General features: G+C 40.3%; 3 protein-coding genes and 1 pseudogene across 5 annotated transcripts; all 4 read left to right on the top strand.

Annotated features, from left to right (window-relative positions):
* The first annotated feature begins 484 nt into the window (after nucleotides 1-484).
* Nucleotides 485-3,991, top strand: LOC113770583 (phosphoglycerate kinase, chloroplastic). Its single transcript, XM_027315090.1, has 6 exons — nucleotides 485-1,287; nucleotides 1,966-2,043; nucleotides 2,190-2,450; nucleotides 2,626-2,943; nucleotides 3,117-3,275; nucleotides 3,522-3,991. The coding sequence occupies exons 1-6, from the start codon at nucleotides 865-867 to the stop codon at nucleotides 3,729-3,731; spliced, it is 1,449 nt and encodes a 482-aa protein (XP_027170891.1). The 5' UTR covers nucleotides 485-864; the 3' UTR covers nucleotides 3,732-3,991.
* A 2,829-nt stretch (nucleotides 3,992-6,820) lies between these two features.
* LOC113770130 (exocyst complex component EXO70B1-like) lies at nucleotides 6,821-12,623 on the top strand. The gene is made up of 8 exons (XM_027314500.1): nucleotides 6,821-6,973; nucleotides 7,157-7,434; nucleotides 8,205-8,282; nucleotides 8,395-8,655; nucleotides 8,745-9,062; nucleotides 9,258-9,416; nucleotides 9,509-9,641; nucleotides 10,199-12,623. Exons 2-8 carry the CDS (start codon nucleotides 7,240-7,242, stop codon nucleotides 12,391-12,393), a joined length of 3,339 nt encoding a protein of 1,112 aa, XP_027170301.1. The 5' UTR covers nucleotides 6,821-6,973; nucleotides 7,157-7,239; the 3' UTR covers nucleotides 12,394-12,623.
* On the top strand, nucleotides 12,406-14,538 carry LOC113772001 (annotated as a pseudogene).
* A 932-nt stretch (nucleotides 14,539-15,470) lies between these two features.
* Nucleotides 15,471-18,867, top strand: LOC113770500 (phosphoglycerate kinase, cytosolic-like). 3 transcript variants are annotated; one of them, XM_027314971.1, is made up of 7 exons: nucleotides 15,471-15,763; nucleotides 16,141-16,400; nucleotides 17,239-17,316; nucleotides 17,420-17,680; nucleotides 17,764-18,081; nucleotides 18,227-18,385; nucleotides 18,486-18,867. In XM_027314971.1, the coding sequence occupies exons 2-7, from the start codon at nucleotides 16,206-16,208 to the stop codon at nucleotides 18,678-18,680; spliced, it is 1,206 nt and encodes a 401-aa protein (XP_027170772.1). In that variant the 5' UTR covers nucleotides 15,471-15,763; nucleotides 16,141-16,205; the 3' UTR covers nucleotides 18,681-18,867. The 3 variants fall into 3 exon arrangements, with proteins under 3 accessions (XP_027170772.1, XP_027170770.1, XP_027170771.1); XM_027314969.1 differs by having other exon boundaries at nucleotides 15,471-15,897; XM_027314970.1 differs by having other exon boundaries at nucleotides 15,471-15,954.
* The last annotated feature ends 221 nt before the right edge of the window (nucleotides 18,868-19,088 follow it).

Genomic DNA, 19,088 nt, shown 5'->3' with positions numbered 1-19,088 from the left:
CGTAATTAATCTGAATTCGATTTGATTTGAAGTACCCAAAAAAATTATTAAAAAAAAAAAAAAAGGGGCACCGTCCGTTCTTTTTTTTTTTTTTTTTTTTTTTTTTTTTGTCGACGGAGTGGGGTGTCCGGGTCAAGTCCGTAAAGGCGGCCCGACTAATCCCCACTCCGGCCCGGTCTAGCGCCCCAACCAAACCTAGCACGTTAGATGCACGGCGAACTGATGTTGCTGCGGAGGTTCGACCCCAGGACCTAACGGTCCCGAGGAAGAGGCGCCAACCACCAGCCCATTCACGTGGGGGCGGCACCGTCCGTTCGAGTTAGCACTTTCGACACTAGTAGGACCGCTTTTAACAACGAAGAATGGAATGGAAAATGAATAAATAACAGCAGGGGAAGAAACAGAGAAATGATTAGGCAAAGCAAATATGTAGAGGGGCTCTGTAGTCGTAATGAAAGGAGTAGTCAGTCGGTCGAGAGGAGGGTGTGAGTGAGAGCGTGAAAATCATCGAACGAACATCTTGGACCTCTCCTCGACGATAAGAGAAAATCCCCTGCTCAGCACCCACCCATTCCCAATCTCTGCTTCAATTTCCACGTCCACAAATACCCGCCCCCCTTTTCTGATTTCTCCCCGCAATTGGCAACGCCGGCCCCATCTTCATCAATCAACATTTCCCCAGTCCCTAAAATCCTACCAGCATAGACTAGCAGAATTGAACCGCTACTTGTTTGTTGTTTTCTTTCCTTTCCCCTCTCAAAAGCAAGTCTGTCTCTCCAGCACTGCACTGCTAGTAGAACACTCAGTCCCGTAGTTTCATTTTCCATTCTTAAAAGAGACCTCAAGAAGAAAGTGCGTGTGTGAATGGCGTCCGCAGCAGCACCGCACACTTTCCGTGGTGTTTCCCCAACCTCATCATCCTCCACCACTCGACCCTCCTCCCTCAATGTCCCCACCACCCGCTTCCTCCCCAAGACTTCCCTTCGCCGCCTAGGCTTCGCTGCTGCCGCTGCTGACCCAATTTTCACCCACCATGTTGCCACCAAGCTCCGATCCCTCAAAGCCTCTGCCAAGCCTATCAGAGGCGTTGCCTCAATGGCCAAGAAGAGTGTCGGGGACCTCACCGCCGCCGACTTGAAGGGCAAGAACGTGTTCGTCAGGGCCGATTTGAATGTCCCTCTCGATGACAACCAGAACATCACTGATGATACTAGGATTAGAGCTGCTATCCCCACTATTAAGCATTTGATTTCTAACGGAGCTAAGGTTATCCTCTCCAGTCATTTGGTGAGTCACCAGACCACCTCACTCCAAGCTTTTCACTCTCCCACCTATGCTGTATTTTTCATAATCCATATTCAAGCCACACTAATCATTATGTCGTTGGAACTGCCCGTTGTTTGAATTAGACGCCAGACTGACCTGCCATTTTGTTTTTCTGCCCTTAAATCTATCTTGGAATTCTTTGAACTCATTTTTCATTTCGCTTGTAATTAATACACAAACACACACACACATCTTATTCCTGATTCTGTCTTGCGGATTTAAATCTAAAGTTTCAAACTTGCACATTTATTTCAATCAATTGAACATTAATGTGCCCTTTGTATTAGATGTATTCAGTCATCAAGAATGGGTATGTAAGTAGTATGATGATCGTTTTGGACTGTTGAGTGAGGATGAGCCAGCTTCCCACTAGCCAAAGAGAGCTTGGCTGCTTATCTTCTCAAGGATTATTTTTAAAAAATAATAATAAATAAAGTAAAGTACGAAGTTGATATTTTCTTAATATGATCTTGCAAGTTTGATCTTACCATTTCCTTGCACATTTTGGATGGTTTGGTCATGGACATGGTTGGTTGTCTAATTCTTGCATGTATATGATCGCCTTCTCCTTTTGTTGATATCTCTTATAGCACCCATCTTGCTTTGTTTTAAAATGATAAATGCTCTCCACGCTTCCAGGGCCGACCAAAAGGTGTGACTCCAAAATTCAGCCTGGCCCCTCTTGTCCCCCGCTTATCAGAATTACTCGGTATTCAGGTATATCCTTTGAAAGTCACGCTGCAAATTGTTCAAAACAATCTTTATTCATTTTTTTTTTTTGGTTCCTGATGATACTTCCTTATGTTACCAAGGACTGACTGTCGTTTTACATGCGTTCTTTCTCCTTTACAAATGTTGAATAGGTTGTTAAGGCTGATGACTGCATTGGCCCAGAGGTTGAAAAGTTGGTGGCTTCCCTTCCTGACGGTGGTGTTCTTCTTCTTGAGAATGTGAGGTTTTATAAGGAGGAAGAGAAGAATGAACCTGAATTTGCAAAGAAGCTTGCCTCTCTAGCAGATATTTATGTTAATGATGCATTTGGTACGGCACACAGAGCGCATGCCTCCACAGAAGGGGTCACAAAATTCTTGAAACCTTCAGTTGCTGGGTTCCTCTTACAAAAGGTTTGGTGTGCTTCATCTAACCTATCATAATGTATGGAGCATTCTGCAAATAATCTTGTGCCTTTTGTATTTCCAGATTGGTTAATCCACGTTACCTGATTAATGGTGCCAGTATTTGTTGCTTCCTTATGAGGTTCTTGTAAACTAGCGGTGATTTGTTCTCCTGCTGTTATAGGAGTTGGACTATCTGGTTGGTGCGGTTTCAAACCCGAAAAGACCATTTGCTGCCATTGTGGGCGGTTCAAAGGTTTCCTCAAAGATTGGAGTGATTGAATCACTTTTGGAGAAGGTTGACATTTTGCTTTTGGGTGGAGGAATGATCTTCACATTCTACAAAGCTCAAGGTCTTTCAGTGGGTTCTTCATTGGTAGAGGAGGACAAGTTAGATCTTGCAACATCACTTCTTGAGAAGGCCAAGGCCAAAGGGGTTAGTCTGTTGCTGCCCAGTGATGTTATTATTGCGGACAAGTTTGCCCCTGATGCCAACAGCCAGGTTTGCGTCTTAAAGCTTTGCTTCTCTTGACGCATTTTATGCATTCTGTAAGAGATCAATGTCTTCATTGCTTGATCGAAATTGATGTTGATTATCAAAGATGCTAAGGTCTTCATGCATTGTTGGCAGAAATGGTGAGTTGAAAAACTGAAAGTTTGTGTTTATTATCATAGGTTGTGCCAGCGTCTGCCATTCCAGATGGCTGGATGGGACTGGATATTGGGCCGGACTCAATCAAAACATTCAGTGAGGCCTTGGAGACTACTAAAACCGTAATTTGGAATGGACCTATGGGAGTCTTTGAATTTGACAAATTTGCTGTCGGAACAGAGGTAAAAATGCTTTGACACAGAATTTGGTTTCATTTGTTTTTCAAAGAAGTTTTAACAGAAAGTGGGGTTGCAACTGTATTGTGTTGCGTAGTTGCGGGCTTTACGACTGGGCTTGCACCTTTCTTGAGGAATCCCTGACTTGTAGCACTTCCCTTGTGATCCCTGCATTAAGTATTAAAATAACTTGTGTTTTTTACCAAAGGAAGAGGATGTAGTGAAGCGAATGCGTTAAAATGTTTTTTGCAGGCCACTGCGAAGAAGCTAGCTAACCTGAGCAGGAAGGGAGTCACAACCATTATTGGAGGAGGGGATTCAGTTGCAGCTGTGGAGAAGGTGGGAGTTGCTGATGTGATGAGCCACATATCCACCGGGGGTGGTGCTAGTTTGGAGCTTTTGGAGGGCAAACAACTTCCTGGTGTCATTGCTCTAGATGAAGCTACTCCAGTTCCTGTGTAGGCAGAACCAAAGCTGATATATATATATATATATATATTTTTTCGACCTAATGCCTCTTTATGGTCTTTGGGTTTGTAAACGAGAGATGTAGGAAGCAGTGAGTTATTGTAGATGTTCACCTTTGGCTCAATGTCAAGTCTGATTTTGCCTGTCCTTTCCCAGATCATCTGAATAAAGTCACAAATTAACTACCAAAATCGTAAGCAATGACTTTTGTATGTCTAAATTTGAAGTACAATCATCTTTTTCATTTTCAGTCATCCATTCCATTCTCTTGTGAGGAGAGAAACATATATTGGTAGTTGCTTTTGGAAAATGATATTAGCACTCCTAGAAGAATCTCAAACACTCCTTTCCTTTGCATTGGATAAAGTTTAAGGAGTGTGAGATTTTTTGAGGAGTGCTAATATTATGTTCATTTCTTTCTTTTTTTTTTTGTCAGAATGGCAAATTTTCATTTCTATTACCAATGAAAGTGTTTCTATTTACATCTATTATGTCACTATGAGATCCACAGTGGGAAGCTGTGCTTCCGCTGCACATCATGTATTAAGCTTGCAGCAAAATTGGTTATATTTTTCGCTACTCTATTTTCCTCATTTGAGCAATAATAATATATCCTACATGACTGAACACGTGTGTTTCAATTGTATGATGTCCCAGCGAGTGTTTCTAACAAAATCTATATCCATAAATATATAATAGTTTTTATTATTATGTTAGGAATATTAATTTTTTTAAACATTATTTTGTCTTAAATGGTACAAAACATTAGAGTTAGCTAATGGTTTTAGGGACAAATAAACAACTTAAGCGGAAAATAATATTCGAGAATAAAGTGTAAAATGGTTATATCTTAAGGGAATTTACTATCATTAACTCTTAGGGATATCAATAGCTCTGTTTGGATCCATTAGTTTTTCAAAAATTAGTTTTTCAAATACTATAAAAAATTTTAAAAGGTACTCTGAAATGTAGTCTAAATTTTTTTTAATGTTTAAAAAATATCCTAAAATATATTCCAAAATATACTTTAAAAACTCTGCTACAGTAAAATTTTTCAAAAATACCTCCAAAAATAGCTTTGTTTTTTGCTTTGCTATTTTCATTACCCAATGTTAGAGTTAACTAATGATTTAGGAGATAAAGTGAGAAAAGAAAATAATATTAAGGGTTAAAGTGTCAAATTTGTTAAACCTTAGGAGGGATTTTTATGATGAACCCTATTTTCTTTTTAAAGAAAACTTGAAGTTTCAAAAAATAGGGCCTAATGCTCTGTTTGGACTACTATTTTTTGCTAAAAAATTTTACATTCTCTGTAAATATTTCTTTTATACATTTTTTATTATCTTTTTACCTTACGTACAGCACATCTTTAAAAAATACTACAGTAATTTTTCTCCAAAAACACTTGAAACTTTGCAATGCAGACAAAAATTGGACCTTATAACATAACAGGGATATATGAGATAAATCTTAATCCATCATGCAAAACGCATTTTTTGAGTGGGCCATCTTATTGCTAGTTTGGGAGTTTATGGTAGACAAGAAAAGAAGAGAAAATTTATTATGGAAGAAAAGAAAAGAATAGAAAACAAGAGATTAGTTTTGATGGAATTTGGGAGTTTATGAAAGAAACGAAATGATATTGAATACATAGGTCAATAAAATTTTGTTTAATAAACATTTAGGGATAAAAGTGGTATTTTAAAATTTTTTTATAAAGCTAGCTTCAACTTTTTTTTTCCTTTTTCGGGCCGAAAAAGTTTTTGCAAGTGTAGTTACCAGACTGATCCATCTAACCACCCGTTTGGTTGGAGGGTTTCTCTGCCCTCAACGAGAAACAAAGGACAATGAAAACCCGTATACTGGTACACCTCTATGGGATTTGGTTATTACACATTTTTTGGGTCTTTCCATCTCATAGATTATTGATTATACTCCAACTTACCCCATTTTAAAGTAAAAATAAATCAAATACTTCATCAAATTAAACCCTGGAAGGAAGACAGAAAATGGACATCCTCTCTCTCTCTCTCTCTCAACAATCCCTATCTCCTCTTTCATCCCCATCCCTGTCCGTCTTTCCTAAACTCTTCTCCCTCTTTTCTTCTACGTTGCTGTCCATCCTTTCCAAGTTCTTTCCCTCTCTATTTTCTTCCCTTGCTTACAGAAACGGAAATAGGTTGGAATCCAAAGAGATTGGCTTGGCCAATTTATCCACATAATTGATAGTGAATCTCTTAGGCAATTGATGATTCACAAATCTCCCCATGAAGATCTTTATCTATTGGCTTCCTAGGAGAGGGTTTAGCTAGAAATAATCCCAGGAAAAACAATTACCTTTTTTTGGGGTACGAAGGAGGGCGTCAGCCCGTTATAATTTAACTAGACGAGGAATTGCCACTCCAAAAACAATTATCTTGGATGCTAAGAAATTAGAAATTCTTGATTCTTTGGTGAAATATTCGGAATCCAAAAGGATATTGTTAGCGAGGGGATTTGATTTAAATGATTTTGTACTCTGTCAGCGCTTCGATTGAACTTCCTGCAAATAAACACAGGAAAGAAGGATAGAAAAAGAAACAAATAATTAAATAAAAAAAAAAGGAGGCATTCCCATTCATTGCGGCGGGTACTAAACATCCGTAAATGGATATCGGAATCTTGAAAAAACCCATATTATCATTGTGGGGGTTTTTTTTATAGTGATCGTAATTGCTGTTACATTACATGGTAGAAACGGAACAGGCTGCAAATCTTCCCATATTTTTCCTTTTCCTTGCTCCGCAACTTTGAAACATAAAAAAAAAAAAAAGGAAAAATCTTCTCTCACTTTCTTTTCTTTTCCCGTCAAATCTAAAGCAACCAAACTAAGCGTTACTGTTGACTAAGAAAGACCTTTTTTTGGGGTATAAAATAGAACGATTTTTTTTTTCCCCTTGTATCCTGCTGAACTATAATATGAGGCCTTGCCAAGTCTTGTAAACTCAAACGCGACACAAACGCCAATAGATTGCTCTAGACGACGTCGTGCTTGCATCTCAGCTTCCGTAACCCATAGGCGGCAAGGGGTTTTCCACTTAACCATTTCGGGTATACTAATTATTACTAAATAAACTCTCACCGCGGGGTCTGATCCCTGGAAGCTCGTAGGCAGCAACCAGCAGGCAAGGGGGTTTTCCTTGACCATCATCCAAACCGCGGACGGCAGAGGAAAGCTCTCCATCGCATCCATCATTGTATGTTGTTTGCTTGGTCGTCTTCGTCTCTTTTAAGTTTCAATTCGATTCAAGCTTTTTACTATCTCATTCCTTTTTTTTTTTTTTTTTTTTGTTGTTGGGTGTATTTTAGAAGTTGAGTCAATCAATTTATCATTTCTTTTCATTATGATTGTGGCGCAGTAATCACTGACATCATGCTAGTATTTGATTGTTGGTTCTCCCTTTGAAATTACACATACACGATCGGATTGAATAATAGTACCCCCGGTATTACGATTGGAGATATGGCGGCACAAAGGAGCATGGGATCACTCAAGGAACCTGATCTCAAGGGGAAGAGGGTTTTTGTAAGGGTGGATCTCGACGTTCCTTTGGATGACAATTTCAACATCACCGACGACGCCAGAATCCGCGCCGCCGTCCCCACCATTAATTACTTGATCGCCTACGGTGCTAAAGTTATCCTCGCTTCTCACCTCGTTCGTCTCTCTCTCTCTCTCTCTCTCTCTCTCTCTAGTATCTGTACACTTGTCTACATTACCTTCTCAACGTTTTGGAGCGTTTTCCATAGATATCCATTGCTGTAATATTTCCTGTATTAGTCCATGTTATTACTACTTATTCAGAACAGTGGGTTTGAGGTCAATGCCAATTTGATTGTAGTTGATTCTTTGTTTTTCTTCTAATGTATGATTCTGCAATTACGTCGTTCAATGTTACGCCAAAATGTGTTTTCAAATTCATGGCAATTCTATTCGCCTCAAAATTTGGCTTTTATTTGCTATTATTATTCCGATTGTTTTATTGGACATCTTATACTAGAGAAACTTTGATACTTGCAAATTATAATGATTACATACTTCACAAAAAAAAATGGTTCATTGTATGCCAAAAAAAAAAAGAAAAGAAAAAGAAAAATGGATGATCATATTTTAGTACGACAACTGTTGCACAGTTCAAACTTTACTTGTAAACGTATAACCTTTTTTGATAGAAATGAGGGGCCCTCAATGAACTTGGTTTTATTGTCTTGTCTTGGATTTTATTGAGCATTTTTCATGTAAATTACTTGGGAAACAAGTATTACATGGATAGCATAATTATTTTATCCCCTTATTTATTTTCCATTCTGGAGTTTAGAGGTCCTGCTTACGTTTTGCTTATGAATGGTGGATATATAGCTTTTGTAATTGTCAGCTTTTTGGCATGGAGCAAATCAAATGATGTATTGCCTGGATATTGATGTCAGGGATGCCCAAAAGGTGTCACCCCAAAGTACAGCTTGAAGCCCCTTGTTCCTAGACTCTCTGAACTCCTTGGGGTTGAGGTCTGTTGTTTAAGTGTACTTCCATGTTTTGTTTTTTCTTTCCTTTCCCCCCTTAATTTTGACAGGCTAAGGGGCTTTCTTTCGCAAACCTTCTATATCTTCACTCAAATAGGTCAAGATGGCAAATGATTGTATTGGTGAAGAAGTTGAGAAATTAGTGGCTTCCTTGCCAGAAGGAGGTGTTTTGCTCCTGGAGAATGTCAGGTTTTACAAAGAAGAGGATAAGAATGATCCTGAATTTGCAAAGAAGTTGGCTTCTCTTGCAGACTTGTATGTTAATGATGTTTCTGGAACTGCACATAGAGCCCATGCTTCCACCGAAGGAGTAGCCAAATATTTGAAGCCCGTTGTTTCTGGATTTCTGATGCAGAAGGTTGGTTTTTCAGTTGAGCGACTCCTTTCACTTTCTTCATGGCACATGCATTTGCAGAGTAACGTTTATCCTGTGCTTTCCTGCCTCAGGAGCTTGATTATCTCGTTGGAGCTGTGGCAAATCCCAAGAAACCATTTGCTGCAATTCTTGGTGGTTCAAAGTTCTCAACTAAGATTAGTGTGATCGAGTCGCTGTTAGATAAGGTTGACATCCTTTTACTGGGTGGTGGAATGATCTTTACATTCTATAAGGCCCAAGGGCACTCTGTTGGATCCTCACTCGTGGAGGAGGACATGCTTGATCTTGCCCTATCATTCATCGAGAAGGCTAAGGCCAAGGGAGTTTCCCTGTTGCTTCCCACTGATGTAGTTGTGGCTGACAAGTTTGCTGCTGATGCAAACAGCAAGGTTGGAAATCAAAACTCACCCCCCTCTCTCTCCGCCCACTAGGATCAAACAAATTGACACTTGTTGTCTAAATAGTTGATGCTGTATGTTATATCTCAAATCATTGATATGGGTTGAAGTAATTAATTTCTAATTCTATACTGTAAGAATTGGTTGCTTTTTATGGTTTTGAAAAGGACCCAAGCTTTTTTGCAGGTTGTTGCAGCTTCTAGAATTCCTGATGGTTGGATGGGATTGGATATAGGACCTGATGCTATCAAGTCATTTATTGAAGCTTTAGATACTACTAAAACCATTATTTGGAATGGACCAATGGGGGTTTTCGAGTTTGACAAATTTGCGACGGGAACAGAGGTATCATTTGTCTCTGATTTTGCAGTAGCGTACATCTGATGCCTTTTGCGTATGAAGTAAAATTTTGTGTTTGATGATCTTTTCATGTTCAGGCTATTGCAAAAAAATTGGCAGAGCTTAGTGGCAATGGAGTGACAACGATCATTGGAGGTGGTGACTATGTAGCTGCTATGGAAAAGGCAGGGTTTGCTGATAAGATGAGCCATATCTCAACAGGTGGAGAAGGTGGTCCTGCAAGCTTGGAATTCTTGCCCGTGAAGATGCTTGAATAGTTTTTTTGTCCTATTTTCCCAATTTGCGTACCTTACATAACTCGGCATATCTCAGCATTTTCCCTGAGTGGATTAGATTTTAAAAATTAGTTGGCCCTGTAGAGTATAAATGGAAGTTTGAATAAATTTCACTGTGGGCTTGACCTCCTGTTATGCATTGCTTAGTGCCAATGTTCTCAGTGTTTTGAAACTACTGCAGTGAATGAGGTTCTTTGTGCAATAAGTGGTTGGTATTTGGCAGGTCTGTGGTCATACATATTCTGTTTCATTTTCTGATCAAAGATTTCATTGAAATGAGGTTTTTTAATTTGGTCATTTTTTGTCTTGGATTTTGTGCTGGTGACGCCTTATTTCTGCATAGCCCAAACGTTATAATCAGACTCTATGAATTTAGACATCTTCACTACATTTTTGTGTAATTATTAATTACTCTGAAATACATTTTTTTTTGTGTGTGTTTTAATAATCCCCCCTTTTGTCACTCACAAAATTACATCTATTTTGTCTTAGGGAGAGGAAGAAAAGAAATAGAGGAGGATGAGAGACAGAGGAGGAAAAAGGGGGAAATGGCGGTGACAACTTGTAGTACTGATGGAGAGCAAAAAGTCTTAGCAGCTGCCCAACACATCCTCAAGAGCCTTAACTCTTCAGCAAACATTAACACAGATGATATGATTCTTCTTTTTTCGTCAATCGACGCCCGTTTTGCTAATCTGTCTAACATCATGCAGACATCGTCGGCTTCTGCCGCAGCTGCAGCTGCGTCGCCCTCTTCAACTTCCTCTCCTTCTGTCGTGGCTGGCGGCAGCGGTGGTGCTGGTGGGTGGGATGACAACATGTCGTCTTTTTCCCCCAACAGTCAAGCCGATTTGCAATTGGAGGCCGCTGAGGAGCTGATCCACCGGTGGGACTCAAATAGCGATGAGTTTGTCATTGATGCTTATTTTCAGGCTGTTGATTATGTTATACAGTTGATGGAGGACTTGGCTTTGGAAAGTGTGGAATTGGAGCGGGTGGAGAATGCTCTGCAGTTGGCTATGTCAAGGTTGGAAGAGGAGTTTCGTCACACCCTAATCCAGAACACGGTTCCTCTGGATGTCGAGAGGATCGATGAGTTCTTGATTCGCCTCACTTCTGACTCCTCCTCCACTCCTGCAGATGGAGTTACACAGATTCCTGATTTGGAGTCTAGCAGCAGTGGGGTTTGCAGTTTTGCTGATCATGGCGATAATGATGGAGATGGCAATGACAATGAGGGTGATGGCGACGGCATTGTCTATTGCAGATATAATCGCCATGTGACCGAGGGGAGTGTGGGGAGTGATGAATTATTTCATGATTTGGTAAACCCTGATGCTATTTTAGATCTCAAAGGAATTGCTGACCGAATGATACGTGCAGGATATGAGAAGGAGTGTTGTCAGGTGTATTCGAGCGTCCGTCGTGATGTCTTGGATGAGTGTATGTCAATTTTAGGGGTTGAGAAGCTTAGTATCGAGGATGTTCAGAGGATAGAGTGGAAGTCTTTGGATGAGAAAATGAAAAAATGGATTCACGCGCTGAAAATTGTGGTCAGGATATTGTTAACCGCTGAAAAGTGCCTCTGCGAGGAGATTTTTTCTGGTTTGGATGTTATTGAAGATGTTTGCTTTATTGAGGCCACCAAGGGATGTGTGATGCAGCTATTAAATTTCGGGGAAGCAGTGGCTATTGGTAGAAGGTCATCAGAGAAGTTGTTCAGAATTCTTGATATGTATGATGCACTTAAAGATGTTTTGCCTGATTTGAAGAAGCTTTGCAGTGATAAAGAAGCAGGTGACATGGTATACAGTGAGGCTCAGGGAGTTGTGGATGGGTTGGGTGAGGCAGCCATTGGGACTTTTGTTGAATTTCAGAATGCTGTTCAGAATGAGAGCTCGAGGAGGCCAATTCAAAATGGTGAGATTCACCCCTTGACGCGTTATGTAATGAATTATGTGAAGTTGCTCGTTGATTACAGTGATACACTTAATGCATTATTGGAAGCTGAATGTGAGGATGCAAAAGAAGCAGAAGCCAAGGACGCAAAGGTGGTTAATGATGGTGAAAAGCTGGAGGCCAAAAACATGAGTCCAATAGGACTGCGTTTGCTGTCTTTGATCTTGTCCTTGGAATTGAACCTTGACGAGAAGTCAAGCATGTATGAGGAGGAAGGGCTGAAATTTGTGTTTCTGATGAATAATATACTTTACATTGTTCAGAAGGTTAAAGATTCGGATCTTGCGAAATATTTGGGTGATGATTGGATCCGGAAACGTCGTGGTCAGATTAGAAAGCATGCAACAAGTTATCTTAGAGCATCATGGAGCAAGGTGTTGTCTTGTTTGAAGGACGAAGGGATTGGAGGGAGCTCAAGTAATGCATCGAAGGTGCTTTTGAAGGAGAGGTTTAAGAATTTCAATGCTTGTTTTGAAGATATTTATAGGATACAGACGGCTTGGAAGGTCCCTGACTTGCAACTTAGAGATGAGCTTAAGATATCTATTTCAGAGAAGTTGATTCCAGCTTATCGTTCCTTCATGGGGAGATTCGGGAGTCATCTAGAGAGTGGCAAACATGCTGGAAAGTACATAAAGTACACATCTGAGGATTTGGAGAATTACTTGTCACATCTATTTGAAGGAGTACCTCTGATTCTACACCACATGAGAAGGAAAAGCACCTAGAGAGCAGAAACGATGACGGGTACGGATCCTACTTTCAGCATGGACTAGTAGTACATTTCATGTTTGGTAATTTGTCCTTGATTTTGTTAGTTTGAATGTAATATATTTAGCTTTGCTTTGTGAAAGGTAGCCACACTTTATAACACATCCTGTAATAATTCTTTGTATGTACAATATAATCCTATTTTGTGAAATTAATTATGCTTCATGCTTTCAATGCTGCTGCTTAACTACACTACAAACTAATTTTATATAAAGTTTCAACTTGGCACAATGATTTAACAGGTTTGAATTTATTGAAAGTTTATGTGTTAGTCTTATGGATGTATTCAGTCTTCAAGGTTGTTTACATGGAGCACTACGATTATTCTTTTGGACTGTTGGGTGAGGATGAGCCAGCTTCCCACTAAGAAAAGAAATCCCGGTTTGTATCTAGATTCAAGGATTATGAATTTAAAAAAGAAAGTATGAAGCTGATATTTTCTTTGTATGATCTTGCAACTTAGAGTTATCATTTCCTTAGATATTTTGGATGATTTGGTTATGAACATGGTTGGTTGCCTAATTCTTGCATGCACATAATTGTCTTCTCTTTTGGTTCATGTCTTTCATTGCATTCATCTTGATTTGATTCACAAATGAACAAAGCTCTCCACGCTTCCAGGGCCACCCAAAATGTGACTCCAAATTTCAGTCTGGCCCCTCTTGTCGCGTGCTTATCAAAATTACTTGGTATTCAGGTATGTCCTCTCAAAGTAGGCTGCAATTCACTTAAAATAATTTTTTTTCTTTTCTTTAAAGCAAAAAGAAGTTGGTCATATGATACTTCATTTTGTTATGAAAGATTAAATCTTGCTGTACGTGCGTTCTTTCTCCTTTAGAATTGTTGAATAGGTTAACCTGAATTTTCAAAGAAGCTTGTCTCATTAAAAGATACACATGTTAATGCTACATTGGTACTGCACACAGACCGCATGCTTCCACAGAAGGTGTCACAAAATTCTTGAAACCTTCAGTTAGTGGGTTCCTCTTACAAAAGGTTTGCTTGCTTCATCTAAGCTATTATTCTACAAACAATCTTGTGCATTTAAAATGCCACATTGTGAATCCATGTTACCTGATTGATGTTGCCAGTATTTGTTGCTTGCTTCTGAGATTCCTGTCAGTTGATGTTAATTTGTTCTGCTGCTGTTAGAGGAGTTAGGTTCACTGGTTGGTGCCGTTTCAAACCCAAAAAGTCCATTTGCTGCTGGTGTGGGTGGTTCAAAGGTTTCCTCAAAGATTGGAGGGATTGAATTGCTTTTGGAGCAGGTTGACATTTTGCTTTTGGGTGGGGAAATGATCATCACATCCTACAAAGCTCAAGGTCTTTCAGTGGGATTGTCATTGGTAGAGGAGGACAAGTCATATCTTGCAACATCACTTCTTGAGGAGGCCAAGGCCAAAGGAGTTAGCCTGTTGCTGCCTAGTGATGATGTTTGTTGTAGGCAAGTTTGCCCTTGATGCCAACAGCCAGGTCTGCTTCTTAAAGCGCTGCTCCTTTGGAACTTTCTATGTGCATTCTGAAAAGATTAAAATTCTTCAATTGCGTGCACCTTATTATGCTGATTATCTCAGATGCTTTGGTCTTCGTGCATTTTTGGCCAAAATAGTGAGTCAAAAAGCTGAAAGTTTGTGTTTATTATCATAAGTCGTGCCGGCATCTGCTATTCCAGATGGCTGGATGAGACGGGATATTGGACTGGACTCTCTCAAAAGATTCAGTGAGGTCTTGGAGACTACAAAAACTGTAATATTGGATGGAGGCCTTTGAATTTGTCATCAGAACCGAGGCTTGTAAGCTTGGATATGGAATTTGGTTTCATATTTTTCATGAATGCGTTGGATAAGATTAGCCCTTGGGTTGGGGGTTGGGGAAAGAAGGCAAGATGGAAGCACTCTGGTTGGATTGTCTATTACGAGGTCAAATGAGATCAAGATACTTTTGTTATACGAAGAATTGCTAACGGAGAAAGGCGTTGCAACTGTACTATGTTGCAGGGTTGCGTGTTTTGCGATTGGGCCTGCACCTTTCTTGAGGAATACTTGACACGTAATACCGTTATTGTAACCTGCATTAACTATTATAATAACGTGTTTTTTCTCTCTTTTTTCCCCTTGTTTTGGTGTTGGGGAACGAGGAGGAGAGGAGGAGGAGGAGGAGGAGGAGGAGGAGGAGGAGGGGGTTGGTTAACGAAAGGAAGATTATGTTGTCGATAGAAATGCAAATATTTTTTGCAGGCCACTGAAAAGAAGCAAGCAGACCTGAGCGCAAGGGACTCAAACATCACTGGAGGAGATTCGATTGCAGTTGCGGAGAAGGTTGGAGTTGCTAGTGGGCCAATATCCACCGGGGATGGTGCCAGTTTGGAGCTCAAGTATGATTGCTCTTGACCAAACTACTCCAGTTCCTGCGCAGGCAAAAACCAAAACTAAAATTCTTGTTAAACCTAATGCCTTTGTTTATGGTATTTGGGGTTTGTAAAGGAGAGATGTAGGAAGAGAGGAGTTGATTTCGATGTGCGCATTTGGGTGAATGTAAGGTCTGATTTTAGCCTGCCCTTGTGAGATCATCCGAACAAACAAAGCGAAATGGTAAGCAAAGTTTTATTTTGAACCAAGAGCATTTTTATTTTATGTTTTGGGGGAAAAAGAAAAGAAGCAAAATTTTTATGTGGAGAGAATCCATAACCAGCAACAAACTTTAGGGGTTTTGATGGGGTGTCGGACTTGGGAACGTTTTGGAAGCTAGGAGTTATTTGGGAAAGAATTGAAATCGCAGTAGCTAAGCGAGCTGAATGATGAACCAACTCTCGGACATTGTAAATTATAGTTGCAAACCGGTAACTAAATAACCTTAGCTGGCTCCCCCCCCCAAACACAAACAAAAACCGAAAGATCGATAAAAAGCGTATGGAAACCAGGAACTCGCAGCAGCAAGCCATCCATTCCAACTCTTTATTCATAAAAAAACTAGATCGGAGTACTTGGAAATGGATGGACGGCCCCGGACTCCCTAATATGGACTCTCTACGGCGGAAATTGGTGGGGGAGATTGGTTCCAATGGGCCTAAACAAAACCACTGGCTAGGCGAAGACGGAACGGTTCGAAAGTTTCTTGACCCAAAAACAAAAGATGGGAGCAGAAGTTTCTAGATTCTCCTTTCCATTCTGAAATTCTAGCCAAAACTACTGGCTGGACGAAGACGGAATGGTTCGAAAGTTTCTTGACCCAGAAGACAGAAAACAAAACATTGGGTAGCAGATTCTCCTTTCCATTCTCAATACCACTCTAGTCTACCACTACTACCGTACTAGCAGTAGTATATCAGTAAGTAGTGGGTGTACGTAATTGGCGCACTCTTTTTATTAGTGAAGTTTAAAACCTCCATCACCATCACCATCACCTAAACCGCGGACGGTAGAGTGAAGCTGTTATAAGTCTCCCATCTCATCCATCAGTGTGTATGTTTGCTTTATCGTCATCGTCTCTCCCAACTCTCATTCAATTCGAGCTTCCTAGTATTCTCTTTTTCTTTTTCTTTTTTTTTCTTTGGTTTTGTTTTGGGTGTAGTTTAGAAGTTAAATAAATCAATCAACCAATCAATTTATCATTTTTTTTCCCGTTAGTTTTGGTTTACTCATGGAGTAGTAGTTACTAACATGTAATCCAATCAATTTTATTGCTGGTTCTCCCCTCCCATCCAGGTTACAGATTCAATCATCGCCCGGAATAGCAAGTAGTACTAATAGTAACTAGTATTACAGTAGGTATGGCGACGAAGAAGAGCGTGGGGTCACTCAAGGAAGCTGATCTCAAGGGGAAGAAGGTTTTTGTGAGGGTGGATCTCAACGTTCCTTTGGACGACAACTTCAACATCACCGACGACACCAGAATCCGAGCCGCTGTCCCCACCATCAACTACTTGATCGGCTGCTCCGCTAAAATCATCCTCGCTTCTCACCTGGTGCGTATATATCTTCACTCCCTTACTATTTTCTACATATTCTTTGCTGCCGCATTTCCTGTTTTAAGCCCATGTTAGATGTTACTACCATTCTTCCTGATCACTTGAAATTTTAGATCAATGAATATTTCATTTTATTCGGTCCTCTCTTTTTTCTTTTTCTTTTTTTCAATTCTAAATTTTGCTTTTATTTTATGGCTCTGCAAATATGTCTTTCTAATGCCTTTATGTTTGTTAGATCAAGTGTAGTTGCAAAAAAAGACATTAGACCCCCTTTTTTTGAGCTACGAAGCTACGGGTTAACTCCTCAACTGATGTGTCAATTCTCTTTACTCCCTCTAGCCGGCCTGAGTGAAGGGAGGGTGCCCCAACTGGCTATTGCAGTTAGGGGCAGTCAAAAATGTACTCCAGGCTGTCCCCGTGAGCCCAAAACACGTGAGGGGGAGAATAGACAAAAACAGTGAGTGAACCGGCAATTATATGATCATCTGGTCTTCTTTTTTGCATAGAATGAAGCTCTTTTTTTTTGGGGAGTAAATAATATTTGATTCAATCACTATAAGTATCCAAGTTTCTCAAGTATAAGATGTCAAATAAAACAATCGGAAACAAGAATGAACTTTTTTTATTTGATCATCCGAATGTACTTGTTCTATTGCCTCGTCTCGGGATTATCTTGAACATTCCTTACATAAATTGCTTGGGGGTGAAGTGGTGAACTCCGTGGATGCCATATTATTTGTATTCACTATGAATGGAGGTTATTTTGCTCTTGTAATTGTCAGCTTTTTGCTTCGTAGCAAATGAAATGATGTATTTGCCTGGATATTGGTGTCAGGGACGTCCAAAAGGTGTCACGCCAAAATACAGCTTGAAGCCTCTTGTTCCCAGACTCTCTGAACTCCTTGGGGTGGAGGTCTGTTGTTTAGCGTACTTCCGAATTTTGCTGTTTTTCTACATTAATTTTCACAGGTTAAGGGGGCTCTCAGCACTTACCTTCTATATCCACACTCAAGTAGGTCATTATCGCAAACGATTGTATTGGTGAAGAAGTAGAGAAATTGGTGGCTTCCTTGCCAGAAGGTGGAGTTTTGCTCCTGGAGAATGTCAGATTCCACAAAGAAGAGGAGAAGAATGATCCTGAATTTGCAAAGAAGCTGGCTTCTCTTGCAGACTTGTATGTCAATGATGCTTTTGGAACTGCACATAGAGCCCATGCTTCCACCGAAGGGGTAGCCCAGTATTTGAAGCCTGCGGTTGCTGGATTTCTGATGCAGAAGGTTTGTTTTTCACTTTTGAGTGTTACTCTCTTCGCGCACATGTGCTTGCAGTGTAACTTTTACCCTGTGCTTTCGTTCCTCAGGAGCTTGATTATCTCGTGGGAGCTGTGGCAAATCCCAAGAAACCATTTGCTGCAATCGTTGGTGGTGCAAAGGTTTCAACCAAGATTGGTGTAATCGAGTCACTGTTGGCTAAGGTTGACATCCTCTTACTGGGTGGTGGAATGATCTTTACATTCTACAAGGCCCAAGGGCACTCTGTTGGATCCTCGCTTGTGGAGGAGGACAGGCTTGATCTCGCCCTATCCCTCATTGAGAAGGCCAAGGCCAAAGGAGTTTCCCTGTTGCTTCCCACTGATGTAGTTGCGGCTGACAAGTTTGCTCCTGATGCAAACAGCAAGGTCAGAAATCAAACCCATCTTTGACTCTCTTCCCCCCTATGCCCAAACTTGTCGAAATAGTTGGCAAGATCATTGATATAGATTGAAGTAGTTAGGTTGTGACTTGTGATCGGATATAGGGTGCTTTTTATATTTTATCCTGCAGGTTGTTCCAGCTTCCGGAATTCCTGATGGTTGGATGGGATTGGATATTGGACCTGATGCTATCAAGTCATTTAGTGAAGCTTTAGATGCCACTAAAACCATTATTTGGAATGGACCAATGGGGGTTTTCGAGTATGACAAATTTGCCACAGGAACAGAGGTTTGACATAGTAGTATTTAATTGTACCTTAAAAGGTACATTGATGGCTATTGCATATATGAAAAATAAATGCTTTATTGATGTTGTTTGTATGTGTCAGGCTATTGCGAAAAAATTGGCTGAGCTTAGCGGGAATGGAGTGACAGCAATCATTGGAGGTGGTGATTCTGTTGCTGCTGTGGAGAAGGTGGGGCTTGCAGACAAGATGAGCCATATTTCAACAGGTGGCGGTGCAAGCTTGGAACTTCTTGAAGGGAAATCTCTCCCTGGAGCACTTGCCCTTGATGATGCTTAGAAGAGCTTTTTTTTTTTTTTTTTTTTGGCAATTTGCCTACCTCAGATATTCGCTGCATATCTTGCTTTGCCCCTGAGCGGATTAGATCTTGAAAAATAGCTGGCTGTGTAATACGTAGATGAGACTTGGAAATAAATTTTGCCCGTTGTTATGCATTACTTTGTGCTAATGTTGGTTGGTTCTGAAACTGCTGCGGTTTTTGAGGTTATGTATCCTGTTCGAGTTTGCGACCATAATCGAATCCTGCTCTGCGCTGCTGCTAAGCTATAAACTTCGGTGGGCGGACACAATAATGTCAATCACTTTTAAAAGATCTTTATGAGCACTGATCCAGCTCTTATTCTTATGGAAGGTGGTGGGCGTACATTATACCGGCGATTGCTAGACTGGCCGTAGTGAATGATCCGA

This window comes from Coffea eugenioides, chromosome 5, assembly GCF_003713205.1.
Source record: "Coffea eugenioides isolate CCC68of chromosome 5, Ceug_1.0, whole genome shotgun sequence".
Taxonomy (NCBI): Eukaryota; Viridiplantae; Streptophyta; class Magnoliopsida; order Gentianales; family Rubiaceae; genus Coffea; species Coffea eugenioides.
Note: the sequence above shows the minus strand (reverse complement) of the source record. Positions and strands in the feature narration are given on the sequence as shown.

Excerpts from the sequence above, each read along its gene's own strand:
- LOC113770583 (XM_027315090.1), top strand. The coding sequence starts at position 865 with ATGGCGTCCGCAGCAGCACCGCACACTTTCCGTGGTGTTTCCCCAACC. Across the intron at positions 1,288-1,965 it reads TTATCCTCTCCAGTCATTTG|GGCCGACCAAAAGGTGTGAC; the intron begins GTGAGTCACCAG and ends CCACGCTTCCAG. Across the intron at positions 2,944-3,116 it reads CCCCTGATGCCAACAGCCAG|GTTGTGCCAGCGTCTGCCAT; the intron begins GTTTGCGTCTTA and ends TTATTATCATAG.
- LOC113770130 (XM_027314500.1), top strand. The coding sequence starts at position 7,240 with ATGGCGGCACAAAGGAGCATGGGATCACTCAAGGAACCTGATCTCAAG. Across the intron at positions 7,435-8,204 it reads TTATCCTCGCTTCTCACCTC|GGATGCCCAAAAGGTGTCAC; the intron begins GTTCGTCTCTCT and ends TATTGATGTCAG. Across the intron at positions 9,063-9,257 it reads CTGCTGATGCAAACAGCAAG|GTTGTTGCAGCTTCTAGAAT; the intron begins GTTGGAAATCAA and ends GCTTTTTTGCAG.
- LOC113770500 (XM_027314971.1), top strand. The coding sequence starts at position 16,206 with ATGGCGACGAAGAAGAGCGTGGGGTCACTCAAGGAAGCTGATCTCAAG. Across the intron at positions 17,681-17,763 it reads CTGGATTTCTGATGCAGAAG|GAGCTTGATTATCTCGTGGG; the intron begins GTTTGTTTTTCA and ends TTCGTTCCTCAG. Across the intron at positions 18,386-18,485 it reads AATTTGCCACAGGAACAGAG|GCTATTGCGAAAAAATTGGC; the intron begins GTTTGACATAGT and ends TGTATGTGTCAG.